The sequence below is a fragment of the Callithrix jacchus genome, chromosome 6 (assembly GCF_049354715.1).
Source record: "Callithrix jacchus isolate 240 chromosome 6, calJac240_pri, whole genome shotgun sequence".
Lineage (NCBI taxonomy): Eukaryota > Metazoa > Chordata > Mammalia > Primates > Cebidae > Callithrix > Callithrix jacchus.
The window spans coordinates 91,809,882-91,836,438 of record NC_133507.1 but is presented as its reverse complement, the minus strand read 5'-3'; the positions used below and the strand labels follow the sequence as shown (position 1 = coordinate 91,836,438).

General features: G+C 36.1%; 1 protein-coding gene and 1 non-coding gene across 9 annotated transcripts in view; both read left to right on the top strand.

Moving 5' to 3' along the window:
- Window positions 1-26,557, top strand: part of SPOPL (speckle type BTB/POZ protein like) — a 72,283-nt gene that overhangs the window by 25,220 nt on the left and 20,506 nt on the right. For 5 of the 8 annotated variants that reach the window (XM_078327887.1, XM_035305007.3, XM_078327889.1 and 2 more), the window contains exons 2-5: window positions 23,621-23,758; window positions 23,950-24,071; window positions 24,378-24,529; window positions 26,358-26,485. In XM_078327887.1, the coding sequence (XP_078184013.1) occupies window positions 23,681-23,758; window positions 23,950-24,071; window positions 24,378-24,529; window positions 26,358-26,485 (480 nt within the window). In that variant the 5' untranslated portion in view covers window positions 23,621-23,680. Of the gene's footprint in view, window positions 1-23,618; window positions 23,759-23,949; window positions 24,072-24,377; window positions 24,530-26,357; window positions 26,486-26,557 lie in introns of those variants that run through there. The other 3 variants (XM_035305013.3, XM_035305012.3, XM_054257667.2) reach the window with 2 other exon arrangements.
- Window positions 14,946-15,052, top strand: LOC118154907 (U6 spliceosomal RNA). Its single transcript, XR_004745160.1, has one exon. It is a non-coding gene; the product is annotated as a U6 spliceosomal RNA (small nuclear RNA).

The following is a 26,557-nucleotide window of genomic DNA, read 5'->3' as shown; positions in this document are numbered from 1 at the left end:
ATCCTGAGTAGCTGGGACTACAGGCACGCACCACCATGCCCAGCTAATTTTTTGTATTTTTAGTAGAGACAGGGTTTCACCATGTTGACCTGGATGGTCTCGATCTCTTGACCTCGTGATCCACCCGCCTCAACCTCCCAAAGTGCTGGGATTGCTGAAATTTGCAAAACTTTGAAGGTCAGTGCTCAAGTAAATTTGTTTTTAGAGACTATAGTGAACTGGAAGGTACTGCTTTGGCATTAAGAGTAAGGATGATCCTGTCCCTTTTATCACATTTGTGCTGCTTAAAAATACATACATACATACATACATACATACATACATGTACACAGATACACATTTGAGTCACAACATTTGGTTTCAGCTGTTAGTAATTTTTACCAAAAAAGGTATAGTCAGGTTTTGCTGATTTTGTTTATTCTGTTTAGCACATTTGAAGTTGTAGAAGATTTTATCCAGAGGACCTCTGAGAGCTAGTTCAAATTATGAGATCAGGAGCTGTCTTTGTGATGTCCTTCCTTGTTTCCACAGGACCTGCATTAGTGTAGGTCCCCCCAAAATACTCAAATGAGTCAGTGAATAAGAGAGAAAGAGAGATGAATGAATGAATGATGAGAAACAGATGAATGAATGATGTTTTAACAAAGAAGAGGCCATGTAACTTTTCATTGTGAGTAGTCATCTGACTGCTAGTCTGGCCCATTGTAGTTTATTACCCTGTTTATGTATTACTATAATTTAAAATCTTACCTCATGAGGTTTAATAACTGTAGTTGTAAACTATGATGCTAATTGAATAAAGCTGATTTTTTAAAATCCTAATACAGTATAAGGCTATTAACACAGGTACACTGGGCTTCCTCTTTTCTTATATGCCTTGTTTATACATTATTAATACATAATATAAAAAATTGGACTTGTCACAACTAGCATGCCATATAAATGTAGTTGTTTGCAAATGATGATTTTAAGAAGTGGTTTCCAGAGATCCAGAATATTTTTAATATGTTATGCTATAGGAAAAGTAATCAGGTTCTGCAATGGCCTGTAGTTTATTTTTTAAAAGAGGGTAATTGCAGTGTGAGGAAGTTATTGGTGATGTTGAGTAAATTTTACACTACAGTTTATGAATCTGTATTAACTTATGGTAGAACTGGACTGAACTTAGTCTTGCTTCCAGTTCTGTCCATAATCAGAAGGTCAGTGATGTGCCAAAGAGTACATAGGCTGAAACATGAAATGGCTAGAAATAGAATCTGGGTATCTCAGCACATGGACCCAGAGCTTCCCCCCCCCGCCCCCATTTTACTATTGCTGTGGAAAATGACATCATGCCTATATCTAGAAATATTGTTAGATGTTTTCTTTTAATCTTTTCTTTGAAAATACATTAAAGTAACAGAAATGCAGTGTATTTGCAGGGTTATATCATAGTATACAGGGTTTCCCTCTTAGTTTAATTTTCAGTTGTTTATTTTTTGAGGGAGACCCTGGCAGTAAGTGACAAGGCAGCAGTAAATAGAGGCTTTAAATCTCTGCTTTTATAAAAGACACCCCCCCAAAAAAGAAGTTGAAAGTAGTTCAATTCCTCGGGATAGTACCCAAGTAAAATGGAAGACTTATTCAGAGATGGAGGACAAATGAAGAACAGCTGGGGCATGATGATAAGTTTTTTTGTTAGTGATGTTGATAGCTTCCTGGTTCAGCCTTCAGTCTAGAGCAGAAGTTCTTAGTGTGAGATCCCAGGACCACCTGAGACTTCATTAGAAATGCAGATTTGGGAACCTGACCCAGACCCACTGAATCCTTAACTCTAGGATTGAAGCCCAGTATTTTGTTTAAACAAGCCCTCCAAGGTGATTCTAATGCATACTTAACTATGAGATTTACTGCCCTAGAAAAACATAAAACCTTAAGGTCTACCATTGTAATCACTTAAGAGGGTGAAACTGTTGGTTTAGGACCACACGAAATTACCAGTATTATGCTTTTGACCTATAAAAATGTCAGTATCATGTAATTCAACCTGATAAAATTCATTGAACAAAACCTGTCAGACTTTATTGGCGTGAAAACAGCCCAATATACACCCCCAATAACCTACTTCATTTATTGTCTTTTCTATATAGTTGCCTTTTGCTTCAGGCAGAGAGCTCACACTATAGAATAGCTCTTTTATTTTTTTTGTTTGTTTTTTATTCTTAGAATAGCTATTTTATTTATGCTTCAAGGACCCAGGTAAGTAGACTAAAGTAAATGAAGGTATTTGTTCACCCCCGCCATTTTTTTAAAACTGGGGCTCTGTACCAGTGACTTCAGTGTACCCATCTTCCCCCAGCTCTGTTGGCTTTCCCCTTAAATAGAAATATATATAACTAAGAAGAAGGAATATTTTGTAGCTGTCCTTAGCCAATTTTTTTTTTCTTGAGGGTTCAGCTGTTGCCATTGCTGCATCTTTTACCACCCCCTCTTCTTGCCCCTCCAACATTCTTTTCAATAGTGGTGGTGTCCCATTCTATCACTTAGTCTAATCAGTCCACTGAAAGACACAGCTGTTTCTATTTCAGAGAGGAGCCTTTCCATTTAGTACACAGTTTAGTCATCTTTAAGTAAACTGGTTTTGAGTAATTAAAACTATAAGATGGACTTACTGTTTTCATGTGTAGGTCAAAATTAGCTATTCCATTAATTCCCTCAAAACAAAACTAGTCCCTTTTTCATTTTATTTTTAAACAAACACTGAGTGTTGTGCCAGGCTTTGACTTATAGAAATGAATAAAATAGAGATTATATTTAGGTAATACCACAGTCATGCAAATAAACTATATAGTAAAAGACAATAAATGAAGTAGGTTATTGGGAGTGTATGTTAGGCTGTTTACACGCCGATAAAGACATACCCAAGACTGGGCAATTTACAAAAGAAATATTTAATTAGACTTAGAATTCCATGTGTCTGGGGAAGCCTCACAGTTATGGCAGAAGGTACATCTCACAGCAGACAAGAGCTATTATGCAGGGAAATTCCTATTTTTAAAACCATCAGATCTCGTGAGACTTACTGTCATAAGAACAGCACAAGAAACACCCTCCCCCATGATTCAGTCATCTCCCACCAGGTCCTTTCCACAACACGTGGGAATTATGGGCTCTACAAGATGAGATTTGTGTGTGGAAACAGAGCCAAACCATATTATTCCATCCCTGGCCCCTCCCAAATCTCATATCTTCACATTTCAAAACTAATCGTGCTTTTCCAACAGTCCACCAGAGTCTCAACTCAAAAGTCCGCAGTCCAAAGTCTCATCTGAGACAATTTCCTTCTGCCTCTGAGCCTGTAAAATCAAAAGCACGTTAGTTACCTCCCATTAGATACAATGGGGGTACAAGCATCGGGTAAATATAGCTGTTCCAAATGCGGGAAATTGGCTAAAACAAAGGGGCTACAGGCCCCCATGCAAGTCTAAAATCCAGCAGGGTAGTCAAATCTTAAAGCTTCAAAATGATCTCCTCTGACTCCATGTCTTGCATCTGGGTCACGCTGATGCAACAGGTAGGTTCCTATTGTCTCGAGTAGCTCCGTCCCTGTGGCTTTGCAGGACACAGCCTCATTCCCGGCTGCTTTCACAGGCTAGTGTTGAGTGTCTGCGGCTTTTCCAGGCACACACTACAAGCCGTCAGTGGATCTACCATGCTGGGGTCTGGAGGATTGTGGCCCTCTTCTCATAGCTCCACTAGGAGGTGCCCCAGTAGGATTCTGGGGGAGGGGGGGCTCTGACCCCACATTTCCCTTCCACACTACCCTAGCAGAGGTTCTTCATGAGAGCCCCGCCCAGCAGCAAACTTTTTTTGCCTGGGCATTCAAGCTTTTCTATACATCTGAAATCTAGGCAGAGGTTCCCAAACCAATTCTTGACTTCTGTGCACCTGCAGGCTCAACACCATGTGAAAGCTGTCAAGACTTGGGGCTTCCACCCTCTGAAGCAAAAGCCCAAACTGTACCTTGACCCCCTTTAGTCACAGCTGGAGCAGCTGAGATGCAGTGCACCAAGTCCGTAGACTGCACACAGCGGAGGGACCCTAGCCCAGTCCATGAAACCATTTTTTTCCTTCTAAACCTCTAGACCCACGATAGGAGGGCCTGCCACAAAGGTCTCTGACATGCCCTGGAGACATTTTCCCCATTGTTTTGGAATTCACATTTGACTCCTCACTACTTTTGCAAATTACTGCAGCTGGTTTGAACTTCTCTTCAGAAAATGGGATTTTCTTTTCTATAACATTGTTAGGCTGCAAATTTTCAAAACATTTATGCTGTTTCCCTTATGAAACTGAATGCCTTTAACATCACCCAGGTCACTTCTTGAATGCTTTGCTGCTTAGAAATTTCTTTTGCCAGATACCCTAAATCATCTATCTCAACTTCAAAGTTCCACAAATCTCTAGGACAGGGACAAAATGCCACCAGTCTCTTTGCTAAAACATAACAAGAGCCACCTTTGCTCTAGTTTCTAACAAGTTCCTCATCTCCCTCTGAGACCACCTCAGTCTGGATTTCAATGTCCATATTATTATTAGCATTTTGGTTAAGCCATTCAGCAAGTCTCTCCGAAGTTCCAAACTTTCCCATATTTTCCTGTCTTCTTCTTAGCCCTCCAGACTGTTCCAGTCTCTGCCTGTTACCCAGTTCCAAAGTCGCTTCTACATTTTTTGGTTATCTTTTCAGCATCACCACAGTCTACTGGTACCAATTTACTGTATTAGTCCATTTTCACGCTGCTGGTAAAGACATACCTGAGACTGGGCAATTTACAAAATAAAGGTTTAATTGGACTTACAGTTCCATGTGGCTGGGGAATCCTCGCAGTCATGGCAGAAGGTGAAACGCATGTTTCATATGGTGGCAGACAAGAGAGCTTGTGCAGGGAAATTCGTGTTTCTAAAACCATCAGTTTTCATGAGAACAGCATGGGAAAGACCCACCCCCATCACTCAATCATCTCCCCCCATGTTCCTTCCATAACACACAGAAATTTTGGGAGCTACAAGATGAGATTCGGGTGGAGACACAGAGCCAAATCTTATCAGGGTGGTAGAAATGTTTCACGTGAGCTGACTATGGCAGTCAGTAACTGATTTCAGTTTTCCAGATAATTGACATACTGTATTATATACTGCTTTTTTTCCTACTTTACAGTGCTTTTTAAAAATAGAAGTTTTGGCAGGGCATAGGGGCTCAGCCTGTAATTTCAACACTTTGTGAGGCAGGATGATTGCTCAGGGCCAGGACTTTGAAACCAGCCTGAGTAACAGCAAGACCTGCATCAGTACAAACATTTTAAAGAAAGCAATTAGCAAAGCATGGTGGCACATGCCCATAGTCCCAGCTACTCAGGAGGCTAAGGCAAGAGGATCGCTTGATCCTGGGAGGTTGAGGCTGCAGTGACCCTTGATTGTGTCACTGCACTCCAGCCTAAGTTAAAATGAGAACCTGTCTGAAAAAAAAAAAAGTTGTATAAATTTTTGCATTACGTAAGAGTAAAGAGAATAGGAAATGACCCATTCTCAGCTTCATTCCCAGTTTTATTGTGCTTGCTTTCACTTTTGTTAGTGAAATGGTTATATAATATTTCTATAATGTTATATAAGTTCTTTATTAGCGCTAGATAGTACCATGTTTCTGAATCATAGTCTTGTTCCTTTCCTTACTCCTTCAATCTCCCAATTTTAATTAGTTGTTAATTTTGCATCATCAAGATATTTGCATTTTATTTTGACTATAACTTTTTTTACTTTTTTAGTCAATTCTAACGATTTTTAATCTAGAAATAGGTGATTATATGTATACTTACTCTAGAACAAAGTGGAATGGCCGAACACAAGGTAATCCTATGTACATGAAAATTTTCCAAGTGAAAAATTCTAGTAGATTCTCATTTGATAGTTGTTATTGTTTCCTACTCTTCCTCTGAGGTTATTCAGCTCTGTTTTATCTTTACGTCTATGTTTTCTTTTTCATTTGGTTAGAGCTGTAGTCTTTAAAATGAAACATTCATGTGAAAGGAGGCACACAAAATAATTTGGGGAAATATCAATTTATTAGAGACTAAATTATGTGTTAATTTTTATCTGTAATTTTTACATATTAATGTAGTAGTGTATATATTTTATAACATCATACTGGAGTATATTCAGATTTTTTTTTTACTCATAAGCATGTGCCATACAAAAAAATTTAGATGTTAATTGGATTCAGAATACATTTTCAATGTGGGATGTCAGATTTTTAAGTATGTATTGCCTGAAACTATCCTTTATTTGGTCCTCATTCTGAATAAATTTCAGTATGGAATTTTTTTTTTTTTTTTTTTTGAGATGGAGTCTAGCTCTGTCACCCAGGCTGGAGTGCAGTGGTGCAGTCTTAGCTCACTGCAACCTCAGCTTCCTGGATTCAAGCAATTCTTGTGTCTCAGCCTCCCAGGTAGCTGGGACTATAGCACCTGCCACCACACCAAAAATTAGTACAAAAATACTGATTTTTGTATTTTTAGTAGAGGCAGCATTTCACCATGTTGGCCAGGCTGATTTTCAACTCCTAAACTTAAGTGATCAGCCTGCCATGATTTCCCAAAGTGCAGGGATTACAGGCGGCAGCCACTGAGTCCAGCCTGAGTATGGTATTCTAAGTTCAACTTTTTTTTTCTTAATAGCATTTATCACTTGCCTTAATACAGCATTCAGATTTTAGTCTGACTTGTTCCTTTGTAAATAACATAGAAGTTTTAGGATTTTCTTTTTTAAATGGAATTTTGAAGTTTAATCTGGATTTGTGTAGGTATAGATCTTTTTTCAGTAATCATTCTTGGCAGTTTGTGAGGCCTGTCTATGAACTTGTGTCTCCCTTCAGATTATGGAAATAATCTTGTTTTTTTCTCTGTATGTATCTCTGTTGTTGCTAGTCTTACCTTCTCTAAGAGTACCTGTTAGATCAGTCTTGGATCTCCTTAATCTGACTTGCAGGTCCCTGATTCTCATATTTCCTATATTTATGTTTTTAGTCTGTCTCCTCAAAAGTCATCTGTCTTTTATTTTCTACTCATGCTTCAGTATGATATTATTATCTTGCACATTTAACTTATTTTGTCATTTACTTTTAATCAAGAAGTCTTTTTTGTTTCTGACCACTTTTTCAAAGCAGTTTGTTCTTATTTTATTCAACTGTACTTTATGAAACATTTTTTTTTTTTTGAGGCGGAGTTTTGCTGTTGTTACCCTGACTGGAGTGCAATGGCACAATCTCGGCTCACCGCAACCTCCGTCTCCTGGGTTCAAGCAATTCTCCTGCCTCAGCCTCCCGAGTAGCTGGGACTACAGGCGCGCACCACCATGCCCAGCTAATTTTTGTATTTTTAGTAGAGATGGGGTTTCACCATGTTGACGAGGATGGTCTCGATCTCTTGACTTCGTGATCCACCCGCCTCGGCCTCCCAAAGTGCTGGGATTACAGGCTTGAGCCACTGCGCCCAGCCGAAACATTTTTTTCAAGTATACCATTCTGTCCCCTGAACTGTCTCTATTTCTATGACAGCTCTTTGTTAATTTTTTCTTGCCATTTTGGACCTTCTCTTTTACCTGTTAGTTTTCCCTAAATGTCTGTTGTCCTTGGCTTTCCGTTCATATGTTATAATGAGGGACTGTGTTGCTAAGATATGATTTCTGGCTGTCATGGTCTTCAGTGCAGTTGTGTAGATGTATTTCCCTAGCATTCCTTGAATGGGAAGGTTATGGACACATTCAGTATAAGTGGGCAGGGTGTCTCAACATGATGACTTCCCTGACGTTGCATGCGTAAGTTGGGAACCACCACACATGTCAAAGTAGGAGGGCTTTATTTTGTGTGGGAGAGTGCTGTAATACTATTTAATTTCTGTTAAAAGTTATCTTTTCTCTTTTTTCTTCCCATCTCATTCCTAATGTCTGCTGTGATATTCAGTTAGTCCGATCTGCATCCTGTTTGTCTCCCAGGAATTGGCACTCTCACAAGAAACATACCCAGACAGGTGGCCCTCTTCCTTTAGAGGGCAATTGTTGGGCTTTGGCATGATGGTAGAAGCTATAACTACCACCCTTGGGAAAGGGTAGAGCCCCAGCTGTCTCATCTAGCCTAAATACTGTTTCAAAAATAATTACCCTGAGACTTGCCACTTGGCTATTTCCTGCTCTTTGTATTTGATGAAAGTTTAATTTTTCTTTAGGCGTCCTTGAACAACCATGGATACTTACAGTACCCTGGATTATGATTTATTTCCCTTTATGTCGCTGCTAATTTATTGCCATCCATCTGCCTTGAATTTTTAAAAATGTCTGATCTACCAGTATCACACTCTTCCTATTTTCTAGCCTTGTTACCACTTTATTTTTTTGTAAAAATTTGTTGTCATCTCATTGGGTGTGTTGGGAAATAAAAGAGATTGATAAATGTGTTCATTTCACTGCCTTGAACCATATTCATTTTTCCAATGTTCCATCATGGATGCAATATATGACTCAGGTATGTAGAAATCAGAAAATTGATAGAAAACGATATACTTTTGTCACATATGAATTGACAAGACAGTATGACTCCCTTTTGCTCTGAGTTTTTTAAACCAAGCATTGTCTGTTACTTAAATGCTGGAAAGGACATGTCTTAAAGAATTCAGTGTAAGCTTGGACTTAAATCCAGTCAAGTGCTGCCAAATTTTAGTGCTGTCTCTTTGGGTAGGTTACTTTGATTTTTTGCAACTTAGTTTACTCATCTACAATATTGGCAGAGACGGTTATTATCTTCCTCTTAGAGTTAATTCGAAAATCAATTAGATAAATACTTAAGCCTGGCATATTGAAAACCTTTAAAAAAAAATGTGTTCTCATTGTTTTTAAATTGCCTCTCTTCAGGAAAATGTTATTTATACATTTTAGATAGCCCCTTCCTTACAGGATAGATAAGTTTAGCAAAGTTGGCTATGAAGCAAATTATTATAAAATATCAAAGTAGTTCTCTTTGTGATATTTTCAGAGAAAAATTATGAGTTGAAAACTCTTGGTGAAGAAGTTTGTTAGTGACTTGCTGGAATCAGTAGCAAGTATACTTGCAGAGAGAGCAGTTAGCTACTAGAAATGGTTGTCCCTCTTAGAAGGCACCTGCTGGAGTAGTAGAGGTCTTTGCAGTTGAGCTCATAGGAAGCCAGTAAGTAATATCCCATCTCATTGTATCATTTTTCTGTGTGTACTTCTATAAAGCTATAAAGAATGTGATGTATATCTTTATGGCTCTTTTAAATATGTTTTTGAACCTACCCCCTTTCCAGACTGTACTTCATTGTTACCTTTGTCATAAATGAACTGTGTGTGTAGGTGTGTGTGTGTGTGCCTGTGCCTCAGTATGTGTGTGTGTATGTGTGTATGTGTGTTTCTGGACTCTTTTTTATTAGTCAGCTTCTCTATTTTTATACCAGTACCACTCCGTCTTAATTACAGCTGCTATATTTTAGGTTTATGTTTTCTACTTCTACGTTCTTCAGCTTTTTTGTTGTTCATGATTGCTTTCGTATGCTTGACCCATTTGCATTTCCATGTAAGTTTTAGAATCAACTTATCAGTTTCCACCAAAAGCAGCACTGAGATTTTTATTGTCATTACATTGAGTTTATATGTCACTCTGAAAATAATGCACTTTTTTTTAACTTTTAAGTTCAGAGGTACATGTGCAGGTTTTTTATACAGGTAAACTCCCATCATGAGCGTTTGTTGTACAGATTATTTCGTTACCCAGGTATTAAACCAACCTAGTACCCATTAGTTATTTTTACTAATCCTCTCATTCCTCCCACCCTCTAACCTGTAGTAGGCCCTAATGTATGTTGTTCCCCGCTATGTGTCCATGTGTTCCATCTTTTAGCTCCCACTTGTAACTGAGAACCTGTGGTATTTGGTTTTCTGTTCCTGCGTTAGTTTGCTAAGGATAATGGCCTCCAGCTCCATGCATGTTCCTGCAAAGGATATTATCTCGTTCTTTTATATGGCTGCATAGTATTCTGTTTCGTATATGTACCACATTTTTTAAATCCAGTTTACAACTGAAGGCATTTGGGTTGATTCTATGTCTTTATTGTGAATAGTGCTGCAGTGAACATATGTATACATGTGTCTTTATGATAGAATGATTAATATTCTTTTGGCTGTATATCCAGCAATGGGATTGCTGTGTCAAATGGTAGTTCTCTTTTTAGGTCTTTGAGGAATCACCATACTGTTTTCCATAATGGCTGAAGTCAGTCTGAGTATATTAAAATTGATGTCTTTACAATAATGAATTTTCCAATTCATGAACACTGTATATCCCTTCATTAATTTAGCTTATCTGTACTTTCTCTTAATATCGTTTTGTAGTTTTTAGTGTAAAGATTTAATCCTTCATTAGATTTATTTTTAGGAAGTAGACTTTTAAATTATACTTTGATATCTTTTAAAATTTTTGTTTACTGATTATTGCTAACATAAAAATACAATGGGTTTTTAATATGCTGACTGCATATACAGAAACCTTGACAAACTTCATTAATGGTTATTCCTGGTTAGTTTGTCTGACTCAGTCATGTTACCTGTGAATGGTGACCATTTTCTTTATTCTTTTCCAGTTCTTATACTTTTCATTTATTTATTTTTGCCTTAAGGTAAAATTAGACCTTCAGTACATGTTGAATGGAAGTAATAATAGTGGCCTTCTTGTCTCATTCCCATTTCTCAGGGAAATGTGTGTGTGTGTGTGTGTGTGTGTGTGTGTGTGTGTGTATGTGTGTGTTAAGGCACTAAGAATTTATTCCCAGTTCATAGCGTTTTTATCCTGAATGGGTATTGAATTTTATCAAATACTTTTTTTGCAACTATCAGAGTGATCTTTCCCTCTTTTTTCTGTTAATGGGATAAATTGCATTAATAAATTCTGATTCTAACGTCTTAACAATTGGAGTATTTTGGCTGTTTGCATATAAATGTAATTATAAATAATATACAATCTTTTCTTTTTTCTCTTTTTTAAAATCTGTATGTTTTTAATTATGCTGTCCTTTCTAGTAGTGGTTACTCTAGAGATTACAGTATACTTCATGGAGTTACTTTAGCTACTACCAATCATTATTCCTCGCTTCCCCAAGGATGCTAAAACCTTAGAACATCTTTTTCCATGAAGAACACTTTTTACTCCATTTGTCCCTCATGCTTTTTACATTACTGTTGTCATGCATTTTAATTCTACTTATATTTAAGCCCCAATAAATTACAATTTTTTTGTCGGCCAGTTTTGGAAAATTCTTATTTATCTCTTCAAATATTGCTTCTTTCTTTTTCTTCTGTGACTCCACTAAATAGGTGTTAGACTCTTGCACTGTGTCTCACATTTGCCTTAGGCTCTTTGTAATATCTATATTTTTTCCCTGCTTTAGTGAAAATATCTTTCATTGACCTTTTAAAAAGTTTTCTAGTCTTATCTTTAACTGTTTAGTCTGTTCAACTTACATTAAGTGGTTAATTTCAGTTATTTTCCAGTTCTAGAATTTCCATTTGATTATTTTTAAATTATTGGTAAAACTCTGTTGCCTTTTTTTTTTTTTTTTTTTTAATCCTAGCTTTTATTCATAAGCTTCTGTTTTTTGGCAGCCTGATAGTTTTTGATTGAATAACAATCATTGTAAAAATTGTGAAGGCTCCAGATGATAATCTTCTTTTAGACAGGATTTATTCTTTTCTTTTCTTAGACATGTTAGTGTGGGAGCTGATAACTTTTATCCAGTCAGGGACCAAAGTGAATCAAAACTTTTTTTTTTTTTTTTTTTGAGATAGAGCTTCGCTCGTTACCCAGGCTGGAGTGCAATGGCGCGATCTTGGCAACCTCCGCCTCCTGGGTTCAGGCAATTCTCCTGCCTCAGCCTCTTGAGTAGCTGGGATTACAGGCACACGCCACCATGCCCAGCTAATTTTTTGTATTTTTAGTAGAGATGAGGTTTCACCATGTTGACCAGGATGGTCTCGATCTCTTGACCTCGTGATCCACCCTCCTCGGCCTCCCAAAGTGCTGGGATTACAGGCTTGAGCCACCGCGCCCGGCCCTCAAAATTGTTTTAAGGCTATTTGTACATTTGATTTGTCTTCATACAGTCTAGCTTTCAAGGTCTTTCAATTTAGAGTCTTAAATTCTTGGGTCCCTCTTTGGCAAATTCTGAACTCAAATCCTTGTCTCGTTCGCAGTACAAGATGTCTGAAAAGGTTGCTTCTTGGCTTTCTGCTGCATGCAAAGTCAGCATTTGGCAGAAGTCTTAAAGAGCACCTCACTAGGATCTTAGCCCCTTGGGTATCCTCTTTTATCTCCAGCCCCATGAAGCCAGCAGAATCTTTGCTGATAGTTTTACCCCATGGCAGTGATTCTTTCTGGGTAAAGTATGATTCTTGCTCTTGTGTTATGGTTAGAAGCCACACATATTCTTTGGGAGAAAAGTGGCTGTAGTATGTCAGCCCAATTTATTTATTTTTCTTTGCTTTATTATTTTTACTTCCGTAATGACTTGCAATGTCAGCCTACCTTTAGATTGTTCTCCCTTCTCTGGAATCTTGTGACCTTTTGTCCTGATTGTTTGTGCAGCTCTAGATATCTTTAAACATAATTTTTATTCAAGTTTTTCTACTTCTCAGCAGAATTTAGTTTATTTGCCAGTTATTCCATTATCCCTATAAGCAGAACATCCCATGATAGCCTGTAAGTACTTTTTATATATGTTAGTTGTTTTGATCACTACCAGCCTTATCTTCCCTGCCCATCTTTACCATCAGTTGTCACCAGTAAAGTTTTATTTGCTATGTCTATTCCAGTACTCACTTTATGCTAACAAGGTGTATATGTATAAAATTTCATATTATCCACTCAGCAGCCATAGGGCAATGAGGTGTTATAATAATTTAAAAACAAAGGAAAGGTCCAGTATCTATACGATCACAGAATTAATGGCAAAGCACTGATTCACATTGGTCTCTGCATATAACCCTTGCTGTTAAAATCTATGCTGTTTTTTGTGTGTGGTCGTCCTATAATCCTGTTTGCTTCCTATAGAATACAGCTCAGGGAATATCTTCAGGACATTCTTTCTGTCCTGAAAGTGCTTCATTATCACTCTGTACAGTCCTCTCTCATATTGTCATATTCAAAATATCTCAGTGTCTGTATCCTCTACTGTGTTAAAGTTTTTGCCAAGAGTAGAGAATGTGTTTTATTTATATTTGTACCCCAGGATTCATTAGAGTGCATGGTATATCTAAGCATATAATAAACGTGCTTAGATGTGTAGGGGAAATACAATACTTAATTTGAATAGATTTAAGAAATTTATATGTGTATTACAGTTTTTATCATCTTTATATTAGAATCTAATTATTCTCCCTGGTACTGTCTTAGCAAAACTGTTGAACATTATATGTTAAGTTACATTTAATTCTTTTTCATCGTATATGTAAAATTTTTTTGACCTCAAGCAGTATATTGTTATAATATCCTGAAGCAGTTCAGAGACCTTTTAGCATATGGTAGTATTTCACAATTATAAAATAATTTATAATTTGTTAGTAGTAGAATTAATAAACAAAAATTATATATGTATAATTAAATCACGATTGATTAAGCTATCTCCTAGAAGATGAACTGATTGCAGATGACAAGTAAAGACATAGCTCATAAACAGAAGTCTCATAACTGGATAAAATTTTGATAATACCCTCTAGAAAGCATGATTTTTTTAAACCTTACTTTGCTGGGTAATTTATATATTTTATTGATCTAGAAGCTTGATAGCTAACACACTAGATATACTGCACAATTGAAGACGTTTGTTAAAGAAACTTAGTAGTTTTTCCTTTGGGTAATTAAAAATAACGATTAGCACTTTATTCTCTAATAGTGGCTAATTTGGACTCAGTAGTTATTGGAGACATTTGATAGAGTTGACCCTCTGTATTTATGGATTCCACATCTGAGGATTCAACTGTGGATCAAAAGTATTTGGGAAAAAAAATTAACAACACAACAATTAAAAAAATACAAGTAAAACAGCACAGTATAGCAACTATTTACATAGCATTTACATTTTATTAGGTGTTAAGTAATCTAGAGATGATTTAAAGATACCAGAGGATATGTATACATCATATGCAAATATGCCATTTTATATAAGGAAATTTGAACATCTGTGAATTTTGGTATCCAGGGGAGTCCTGAAATCAATTTCCCATGGAAACAAAGGGACAACTTTGTTTTCCTTTTATTTTACTTTTTAATCATGAAATAAATGTGTATATATGTGAATATGGTCATGTATGTGCAGGTACTTTATAAAAATCAGGTAGTTCATATAACATAGAATATATCATTTTTACTTTTTAAAAAATTACACTTCAGTAATGGCTTAGTACATCAACACTGTTGTGCAACTGGCACCTCTGTCTAGTTCCAGAACACTTTTATCAGTCCCAGAGGAAACTCCATAACCAATTACTTGCTATTTCCCCCTCCCCACAGACCCTGGGGTCTACAAAAGCTAATCTGCTTTTGTATGGATGGATCTGCCAAATATTTAATATAAGTGAAGTGATACAACATGGCCCTTTGTGTCTATCTTCTTTCACTTAGCATATTATTTTCAAGGTTCATTCCTGTTATAGCGTGCATTGATACTTTCTTTTTATGACTACATATTATTTCATTGTGTGACCAGGCTTAATGGCTCACACCTGTGTCACTTGGGAGACGAAGGTGGGAGGATTGCTTGAGCCCAGGAGGTCAAGGCTGCAATGAGCTGTGATTGTGTTACTGTATTTCAGCCTGAGTGGCAGAGCAAGACCCTGTTTAAAAAAGGAAATTTCATGCTCACTTCAGCAGTACACACACACTAAAATTGGAATGATATAGAGAAGATTAGCATGGCCCCTGCATAGAGATGACACGCAAATTCGTGAAGCGTCCCATATTTTTATTCTGTGTCAAATAAAGTCCAGTTGGATTCCAAAAAAAAAAAGGAAATGTCACTGGGCACGGTGGCTCATGCCTGTAATCCCAACACTTTGGGAAGCTGAGGTGAGCAGATCACTTAAGGTCAGGAGTTCAAGACCAGCCTGGCCAACATGGTAAAACGTTGTCTCTACTAAAAATACGAAAGTTAGTCAGGCATGGTGGCATATGCCTATAATCCCAGCTACTCAGGAGGCTAAGGCAGGATAATCACATGAACCCAGGAGGTAGAGGTTGCAGTGAGCCAAGATCACACCTTGGCACTCCAGCCTAGGTGACAGAGTGAGACTCTGCCTCAAAAAAATAAAAAGGAAAATTAATTGTGCACATGTACCACATTTTCAAAATTCATTTATTCCTTGTTGGATGTTTGTATTGTCCATCAGTGGATGGATTATTAGCTAGTAACCTTTGGCTATTGTGAATAATGCTGCAATGAACATTTGTGTCTCAGTCATTTGAACACTCGTTTCCAGTTCTTTTGGATACATGCCTAGGGGTAGAATTGCTGGAACATCTGGTAATTCTATGTTTAATTTTTTGAGGAACACTTAAACTATTTTTACAGCAGTTAAACCATTATACATCTCTACCAGCAATGTCCAGGGATTCCAGTTTCTCTAAATCCTTGTCAGTGCTGGTAATTCCTTTCTCCTTTTTTTTTTTTTTTTTTTTTTAATTATAGCCATTCTGGTGGCTTTTTTTTTTTGTCTTTTTCAACATTTTTACTGTGATCCATGTTTGTGGATTTCTTTACATTTAACCTACTTGGAGTTCATTGAAATCCTTAAACGTATGTCATTGCTTTTCAATAAACTTGGGAAGTTTTCAGCCATTATTTCTTTAGTTATTTTTTTCTACTTCTTTTGTCTTTCCTCTCTTTCTGGTACTCCCAGTACATATATGTCACTGTGCTTAAAATAATGTCCTACAGTTCTCTGAAGCTGTTCATTTTTCTTTATATTTTTCTATCTGGATTATATAGTCTCTATTGATTTGTCTGTAAGCTCACTAATTCTTCTATTAGTTCATATCAACTGTTGACCTCCTCTAGTGAATTTTCATTTCAGTTATATTGTTCAGCACCAGAATTTTTTTTAACTCCAGAATTTTTATTTAGTTCTTTATTTAAAAAATAAATTTTACCTTTTTATTGATATTCTTTTTCTTTTTTTTTTTTTTGACATTGTCATCATACCTTCCTCTACCTTAATTCCTTTAGTTTTTAAACATACTTATTAATGGCTATTTTGAAGGTTTTGTCTGTTAGAGCCAACATGTAAGTGTTGTTTCTGTTACCTGCTTTTTTTCCCCCAGTATATGGATCATACTTGCTGTTTTTTGATGCCTTGTAATTTTCTATTAAAAGCTGGAAATTTTATGTAGTATACTGAGAAATTCTTGGAGCTGGTTTCTTCTTTCCAGTGCAAACTGTTGCTTCTTGCTTATTTTGTTTATGGACTATTTTAGTGGAGTCTATTTAGTGCCCACCCACAGCCGCCTCAACTTGTCTCCCCCCCTCCACACACACACATAGTGTGGAGCCTCTAATGTTGCACCTTAGAGGAAGCCACCTTGGGTATTTCCACAGTTACCCTGGGTGACAGTGGTTGGGCAGGGCTCTCTTTTTGCCTGTTCACACATATATCTGTTGAAGTCCGTTAATCTAGTGCTAATTGCGCTTTTGTTTTCAACAGTGCCCTGGGGCATATGTTGTTCTACAGCCTAATCAAATTTGTTCTATAGACTAATCAAACTTGGTTTCCTTTGAAGAAATAGTTCCCTAAGTCAGTGCTTGAAATTTCTTCTGACGCCAGGTGGGCTCCTCCCAGCTGTCTCCTTCCCTGGTTTTTTGTAGAAAACCAGCTGTCCTGTAGTTTAGCCTTTATATCCATTGATTCCTCCAATCTCTTCTCATTTGCCTCTCACAGCTTCTACAATTTTTCAGATCATGCTTGCCTATTTCTTTACAAATGAACTTGGTTTCTCTGGGAAGAAATTAAAAGCATTCTGCTTTATGGTTAACTTCTCTCCACAGGAAAAAAATCTCCAAGCTCAGGCTCTGGAGTCAAGAGTAAGGGAAAATGGTGCATTTCTTACACAGTGACATCTCTACTTTAGGAGTTGAGCTGGAGGGAGGCAGTAACCTCAGTTCTACTTATCTTCAAACTCCCAGTGTGGAACCCACAGCTTACGAGCCAAGACAACAGTGATTGGTACTCCCAACAGCATCATGCCCAAAGTAGAGCCTCCACCCTTACAGCAGGGACTTTCCTTTTGGCTACATTCACTCGGAATATCAGCATTAGGTAGCTAGAGGCAGGATTAGAAATGTTGACCCCCTTCCCATTCCAGGAAGACTGACTGGACCTGTTGGAAGAGGGAACCCACTGCTTGTGGCTACACCAGTCTAGAATGGAGTTTTTGACTCCTTGAGTTGGAACAGAGCAGGTCCTTATTCAGAGACCACAGATTCTTACATTTCTTACAGTCTCTAATAAATTTTCTTGAATAAATGTTTCTTCATTTGTTCTGTGCTTCCAGCACCGTTTTTATATTTTTCACTAAGTTTGCTGGGGACTTTGTCCATGGAGCTCTTAAAGTTGTCATGATGAAAGTTTTTTTCATTAGCGGTTCAGTCTCTACTGGTTATGGAACTGTTCATGTTTTCTGTTTCTTCTTGAGTCAGTTTTGGTAGTTCCACATTTTGAATTTTTTAAATGTTTTCTTCTGTTTCTGATTTATAATTTCATTCCACTGCAATCAGAGAAGATACTTTGTGTAATTTAAAATATGTTGAGACTTGTTTTGTGGCCTAGATAGCATATAGTCTATCCTTGAGAATGTTCCATATGCACTTGAAAAGAAGGTGTGTTCTACTGTTGATGGGTAAAATGGCTATTAGGTCTAGTTGTTTATACTGCTGTACAAGTCTTCTGTCTCTTTCTTCATCTTCCTGGTTCTTGTATGCATTATTGAATGTTGGGTATAGCTGTCTCCAACTAGTATTGTAGAATTATTTATTCTCTCTTCAATTCTGTTATTTTGCTTGACATAGTTTGGGGCTCTATTATTTGCTGTATATATATTTGTAGTTGTCATACCTTCTTGATGAATTGAACCTTTTGTCAATATATAATATCCTTTATCTCTCATAACAATTTTTCACTTAAAATCTGTTTTGTCTTATGGTAGCATAGCTACCCAGCTCTCTTCTGCATGGAATATCTTTCTTCATCCTTTTACTTTTTTTTTTCTTTTCCTTTTTTCCACCACCTGTCAGGAGGAACATCCTTTTACTTTCAACCTATTTTTGATTTTCATAAGAACCCTTAAAAATGCTCCTCCAGTCCTTGCAGATTGCCTGTTTATTGGATCACTTCTTCAGTGTTTAGCCAGTCCATTTACAACTCTGCCTTAGTCTTCACTTCCTGTTGGCTCAGTGCTGTCAGCCTTCTTAGGACCCTCTTACCTCTTTGCAAGCATGTGTTTGCCCCTGGGCATACACTTGGCTTTTTAGATTTCCTGGTATATGTGGGAGCTTTTCAAAGCTTTTATTCCCCAGCTTCTTCCTTCCCACGCTTTTTTGCCTGGCTGTTGCTTGTGCCAATTCTCCTTGCTCTTGGTGGCTGTAACATATTTGCCTCTTAATGCTCTTGGTAAATGCCAGACCCCAGAATGCTATCCCCTACCTTGGGAAAGCTCCAAGGCAGGTGAAACTGGCCCTTAATTCAGTCATTCAGGGAATTGCCAGACTGGTCAGAGTACATACATAATGGCAATATTTTTCAGAATAAGGTCCATATTGCTCCCTTTGGTACCAGCACCCTATACCAGGAATAAGGTCAGCTGACTTTATACCAGCATCCTGTATCAGGAATGAGGGCTGATGACTTGAGTGGACCACCAAACTCGGGGAGGGGGCCATAGTAAGCAGGCGTATTAAAATGCCATAGCCCTTTCTCACTGAAATTCAGTAGCCTCTTTCTTCATCAAGCATTCCCTTACCTGTTAAGTTTTTTATGCAGTTCCAGAGTTTCAAACAAGTTGATTCTGATTGTTTCACCAGCTATTAATTGCTTTTGTAGAGGGCTGGAGTTTTGGAGCTCTCTACTATTTTGTGACATCAGTATGTATATACGTTATTACATATCTGTAAGTTTTTATCTATATATTTTAGGGATTCATAGATACTTTTAAAAATGTCAAGAAATACATTGGTATGCTAATCAGCAATTCAGGATATAGGTTACTTCTGGTAAAGAGAGGAAACATGGTGGTGGTAGGGAAGCACCAGGATGGTGGGTACATGATTGTTTGATGTGTGATTCTTTTTATTTATGAATATTTGAAATTTTTATATAAAGTTAGGTAGTTGTATGTATCTATATGACATATATATAACATTGTTATATATATGTCTGAAGCATTTTGTTGAAGTAGAAGGTCTTGTATATGTTTATTCCAATAATAGATCTTGCTTTCCCTTTAATAAGTAGGAAATATCACATTTGAAATCTTAAGACAAGTTTATAAAATAGAATAAGGAAGAATCTTTTACTTATTTCTTGATGTATATAGATTGATTGTCTTGTGTTATTCTCTGGATCTTACTTTTGTTGTACCCTGTCTGCAAGCTTGCAAGCTTTTTCTGTAATAACAAGAATTGGAAGACCTGAATGTTAGTAGGTAGTTGATAGTCTATTGTTTTTATTTGTATTTTTCTTTTTATGAAGAGGAGGAAATTAATAGAATCCTGGAAATAGCACTGAAGTGAACTTTGGGAGATCTTTGTCTTTGTTCTAATATTCATCTAACAGTGTAAATTCAGACAGTTCTTATTTTCTGTGCTAGTTAATTTCTTTATCTTGGTCCTCATCCATAAAATAAGAATTGGACCAGATAGGTAAGGCCTATTTCAGCTTTGTAAAATCTGGAAGGACATCATGAGCTATGGAAAGAGAATTGACTTTGGAGCCAGGCAAATTTGTGTTCAACCACTTTCTAATTACTTAAAGTCTAAAGTCAGCTTTTCAAACTCTTTTCTCATCATTAAGATGGGGTATTACCACCCAGCTAACAGAGTACTGAAGAATAAACAACGTATGTAATATCTTGTAAAGTGCTCACGTATATAGTCTGTTCACTCCGATTCTCCATACCCCCCTTGTAACTACATCCTTTGATGGAGTAACTGAAGAGAAAACAAAAAGCAATTCTTGTAACCTTTTATGTGACTTTTTTTTTTTTGAGACTAAGTCTCACTCTGTCGCCCAGGCTGGAGTGTAGTGGTGCAATCTTCTTGGCTCCTTGCAAACCTCCCAGGTTCAAACGATTCTCCTGCCTCAGCCTCTCAAGTAGCTGGGATTATAGGCACCCACCCCAATGCCCGGCTCATTTTTGTATTTTTGGTAGAGACGGGGTTTCACCATGTTTGCCAGGCTGATCTGAACTCCTGGGCTCAAGTGATCCACCCACTTCGGCCTCCCAAAGTGTTGGGATTACAGGCGTGAGCCACCGTACCTGGCTGTAGTTTGGCTTTTATATATGAATTATATTTGAGGTATATATGACGTACATACTTCAAAGATTATAACTCTTCTAGAGATATTGAAGAACTTTGTCTTTACCCTCCAGGGTTTTTAAAACTTTTTTATTTGTGTATTATGTTAGTATTAAATTATAATAGTATCTTTTTATAAAAGCTTAAAGATTCAGGTTAATGTTTTCTTTGACTTACTCTCTCTTTTTACCTTTTACCCTAGTATCTATTTCTTAAATAGTAACATACATACAAGATATTACATATTTTCTGTGGTCCATATGAGTTTGAAAATAACCATGTTTTCCAATACTTTTTAAAATAATTATTTATATTTCTATATTAATTAAAATATAATACATTTATAAAATATAAATAAATAAAAATAAGAAAAAAACACATCACCCAGAGATAGCCTTTTTTGTTTTTTTAGGTTTTGGGGTACATGTGAAGAACATGCAAGATAGTTGCATAGGTACACATGTGGCAGTGTGATTTGCTGCCTTCCTCCCCTTCACCTATATCTGGCATTTCTCCCCCTGCAGAGATAGCCTTTTAATATTTAGATGTATTTAACATTTTCACTGAAATGCCAAAGTGCAACTTAGTGCGTCCACCTGCCAGACTGTTTTTCTCTACGCACCAGTACCTCTATATACTATTTATATTTATAAAAGCAATGTCCTGTTAGGCATACTGTTTGATTTCTTTTAGATATACAGCATATCCTCAACACTTCTCCCTGTCATTAAGAAAATTTAATGCAATCTTAATAGCTGCACATTTTCCATGTATAAATATTACAAAAATATACTGTGCTCAAAAATTATCTTTTTCACAGTTGTAATCATTTTCCTAGTATGTATTTATAGGATGAATCTAACAGAATTTCTTTTGATATTAATTATAAAATTGATCTGTAGCAAAGCCTTATCTCCAGTATAGTGATGTCTGCTTTTCTGCAATTTGGCTGGCTGTAGGCTTTGACAGTTTAAAATTATCTTTGACAATGCAATAGGTAGAAAATATTATGGGTTCTTTTTGTATTTCATTGTTTATAAGTGAGGGTAAACTTTTTGAGGGGAGTAATTCTTGTGTGAAATGCTGCTTCATCTCATCATATTTTTTTTTTTTTTTTGTGAATGTTTCTGAAATCACTGCAAGTTGCCAGAAACCATATAAATGCTTTCATGGACATCAAGTAACACCATCGGCATTTTGTGCTTTTAGAAATTGGTAGCTTATATTTTAGTATCATTTTCTTCTTGCCAGAAATCTCACCATGAAATAATAAGGGAGATTATTATACTATTTATATTCCCACAAGAAATGTATGAGAGTGCCTCTCTTTACCTTCTCACTCATCTTTTGGATTGTTCCTAGTTTGAAAGGTAAAAAGTGGTGTTTTAATTTAGTTTAAATTTTTATTTTTTTAATTATACGTTTCTTTCCTGTGAGTTATTTGCTTAATTTTTTCTTATTTGTAGAAATTTTATATATATTAGTGAAATTAGTTTTATGTGCTTTATGCATTTCAGATATTGTTCTTGATTTATGGTTTTTGAAATTGGTCATAATGGTTTATCAGGGTTCTTTATAGTCAATGGCAAAAGTATTGACGAGAACATAGCCCTCTCATATAGTACTAGAGATTTTTCTAACAGATAAGTCAGTAACATTACTCTTTCAGTATATTTATTTAATTAACTATGAATTTGCCTAAAATAAATACTCAACTTTTATTTTTACTCCTGTTTCTATTCCCAGCTCTGTAGAAAACAAAGGTGGTATGTCTTGGAGAATGTTCCACATGTACTTGAAAAGAATGTTGTGTTCTACTGTTGATGGGTGAAATGACTAGTAGGTCTAGTTGTTTTATACTGCTGTTCAAGTCTTCTATTTCTTTTTTGATCTTCCTATTCTATGCATTATTGAATGTTGGGTATTGCTGCCTCCAACTGTTATAGAATTGTCTATTCTCTCTTCAATTCTGTTAATTTTTGCTTGATATAGTTTGGGGCTCAATTATTTGGTGTATACATGTTTGTAGTTGTCATACCTTCTTGATGAATTGACCCTTTTATCAATATATAATATCCTTTGTCTCTTACAACAATTTTTGACTTAAAGTCTGTTTTGTCTGTGGTAGCATAGAATTCTCCAGACTTCAGTACATATATCGTCATGTAATCTTGAAACCCTCTTGCACCTCCAGAGTGCACTACTTATGTAGCTTATTCTGATTGTTCTTCTTTCTTTTAGTAAGTTACAAAGCAGCAGCATCTGGTCATTAATATCCTGGTTAGATTATGAAGAGGTAATTATGCATCCTGTTGGATATAGTACAAGAACAGCTAACAGGGAGGAAATTCTGTGATGTAGTTATCTCTCAGTAAGAAGCACTCTGTTAGGGATGAAGTTTTATCAGAAAACCTGCTCATCTGAGATAGACATCGACTTTTGTTGAAAGTCTGTATTTCTTCTTACAGAGCACTGCCTGTTATATCTCATTCTGTGTTTTACTTGATGAAAACTTGTGGAGTCTGACAGATGAGTAATTAGCATTTATAGTTCTAACTTTGCAGACCTTTTGGTTTTCATGAATATGTCAAAGAAAAGATGAAGGAAGGTGAACCAGATATGAACTGATATCATTGTGTTTCCATAATATTTTGTGATTATATGTGTACTTAGTCATAAACTATGTCATTTTAAAATTTGTGATTTCTTGATTTTTTTAGAGAATATGTCTTCACAAAATAATCTTATCTATAAATATTAAGTTTGTTTAGATTTCAAGTGTTATCTGTTACAAAGACTTAAGCTTATATTTGTTAAAAATTATTAAATTTGTTTAAAATTCTCACATGTTCCTTCATAACCTAGTTTGGGATAGTAATTGTTTCATGAAGTTTTTATGTCTTATTTGTCTTCCCTCTTGATTCTGTCATCTAAACTTTTTAATCAGTACATCAAACTTTTCTTCGTAGATAAGGTACTCAACTGTGTGGGGCACTACATAAATCCTAAAAGACTACAATAAAGTGGCAATGTCTCGGGAACCCACCCCACCTCTACATGGAGATATGTCTACTGGTCCCATAGCAGAAAGCTGGTGTTACACACAGGTACATGCTCTAAAAATCCCTCACTCTATGTCATTTATAAATTTTACAGTATTTTGAGAATATTATTGTAAAATGCTTTGCCATGGTTATTAGGAGTGTTAGAAGACTGGATCATAGGATGTTAAATATGTAGCAAATTAAAAATATTTTATAATGTCATTATTATAAAAGTGGTTTTCTGAATCTCTTAGGTTAAAGTGGTAAAATTTTCCTACATGTGGACCATTAATAACTTCAGTTTTTGTCGAGAGGAAATGGGTGACGCGTTAAAAAGTTCAACATTTTCATCTGGCCCAAGTGACAAAATGAAATGGTAAGATTTTTGTTTGCTTTGGATGTTTGTTTGTTTTTGATGTAATCATCAGCTGGTCATGATTTTGTTGTTGTTCCTGAATAAGTATGAATGTAATTTCATATTAGATCGGTAACATGTTCCTAATATTGTGGAGAATTATAAAGAACTGTGAGGATGTTGACAGGAGTGCTGTTTTTGACATTAATAAATGATTTCAGTATTATCCTCCCTCCCTCCCTCCCTCCCTCTCTCTCTCTCTTTCTCTCTCTCTCAATGCTTTTCAAGTATTATATTCCTCCATGTGAGCTTATTGTTTTATTTTAGGTGCCTGAGGGTAAACCCAAAGGGATTAGATGATGAAAGTAAAGACTACTTGTCCTTATATTTGCTTTTAGTCTACTGCACCAAAAATGAAGTTCGAGCAAAATTCAAATTTTCCCTTCTGAATGCTAAAAGGGAAGAAACAAAAGCAATGGGTAAGTGATTTGCAAACTGATTGAAGACATTTTTGTATAACTACATATTATGACTTCTTCTGCACCTTTACCTAGAAAAGTTTCAGACTTTTTCCACTAAAATCTGCTTAACCTGAAACTTTTAATTTGACCATTATTTAAATCCAGCATAGAGCTATAATTATTTTACTGAGTCTTAAACTTCATGAAATATGTAAAAATAGTTGATAATATTAAAATTTAACTTCTTCGTGTCCTAAAATGACATCCACTTGTCACTTAGTAAAATAGCGGCTGTTAGGGCAAGGTGTCTGGTTCTTCAATGCTTGGCATATATAATAGGTACTCAGGAAACATTTCTCTCTTGCCTTTTTTGCCAGGTAATAAAATCTGAAGAACAATGAGAAAGAGATAGAGTGTCCTGATATTTTGTCACTAGAATTTTTTGAGCAGTAGACTGAACACTGACTGAAAGAACCGTTTTTCTTAGTTTCAGGACCAAATTTCAGTCCAAAATTCACATATATAGTCAGCTGAAATGCAGTAGCCTTGAGCTTCATAATAGAAGAGTGATGTAGGAAATGTACATTGTGTATGGTAGGAGAATGTCTTATGAACTACCACATTAGATTTTAAATATTTTCTAGAAACGAATCATAAAATCAAGTAACTTTATTATGAAAAATTGCCATTCATATGCATTTTTAAATAATGTATTGCTAAAATAATATATATTTTCACATTGTCTCACTTTAAGATAGAGTGTTTCAGGTAGATTGATTACTGATTTTCCACTTTCATTTTATTATTTGTGTAATAAATGATGAATTCTTTCTGCAGAGAATCTTGTTTACTTCCTAGTATATAGTTGTTACAGAGTACCTTAGGTATTTGAAATACTTACTTCAGATATTTATTAAATCTATTACAAATCACATGAAAAGTATCTTTTGGACTATTATGAAAAATTCCTTTTAGAGGAGAGGAGGTTATGTCTATAGACTTAGGAATGATAAAGGACTTTATTTAGCTTTTTCACAGGTTCATGGATTTTTCTGTGGTTGAGTAAAACGTATCAGCTGGATGAGTGTGCCAGGAAAGCTTAAACATGCCTTGATATTTAGAACATTTTATTTTTGACGTGGAGGCTTACTCTATTGCCCAGGCTGGAGTGCAAAACAATGACATGCTCTCAGCTAACTGCAACCTCCACCTCCTGGGTTCAAATGATTCTCCTGCCTCAGCATTCCAAGTAGCTGAGATTACAGACACCCACCACCACGCCCAGCTAATTTTTGTATTTTTTTAGTAGAGATGGGTTTTCATCATGTTGGCCAGGCTAGTCTCAAACTCCTGACCTTATGATTCACCCACCTCGGCTTCCCAAAGTGCTGGTATTACAGGTGTGAGCCACCACGCCCAGCCTACAACATCCACTTTTAAAGGGAGAAGCAAGAAATAAGATGTATGTTCCTTACCAGATTCTGTTATTAGCTGATGACTAGTATGCCTATACCAACATATTTTGGTCCTATTTCATTGTCTTTTAGGGCCTAGATTGTTAAAAAGATCTCTTCCTTCTTCACAAGATTTGATCTAACTTCTCTATATGAGATCCAGAAGTCTGAAATTGTGCTCATTGACAATGGCCAAAATTGAGTAGCCACATAGAGTGATCTGTTTCTACCTGATTTAAATCTCTTATGACGTTTGATTTATAAACACAGATATCTATAATTTTTGTGATGGATGTATTGGCAAGTCCTGTTTTCATACATTTAACTGTTATTATTTTTTAAAAGTCTCTTGGATGTTTGTTTTATTCAAATTCTATTTTGTTTTCCACCAGAAAGCCAAAGAGCATATCGATTTGAGCAAGGGAAGGACTGGGGTTTTAAAAAATTCATTAGAAGAGACTTTTTGCTTGATGAAGCTAATGGTCTTTTACCAGATGACAAGCTTACATTATTTTGTGAGGTGGGTACATTTTTTATTCTAAGGAACCCCATGGTTTATTTAGTGATATGGCAAAAGTATAAACTGGATTAA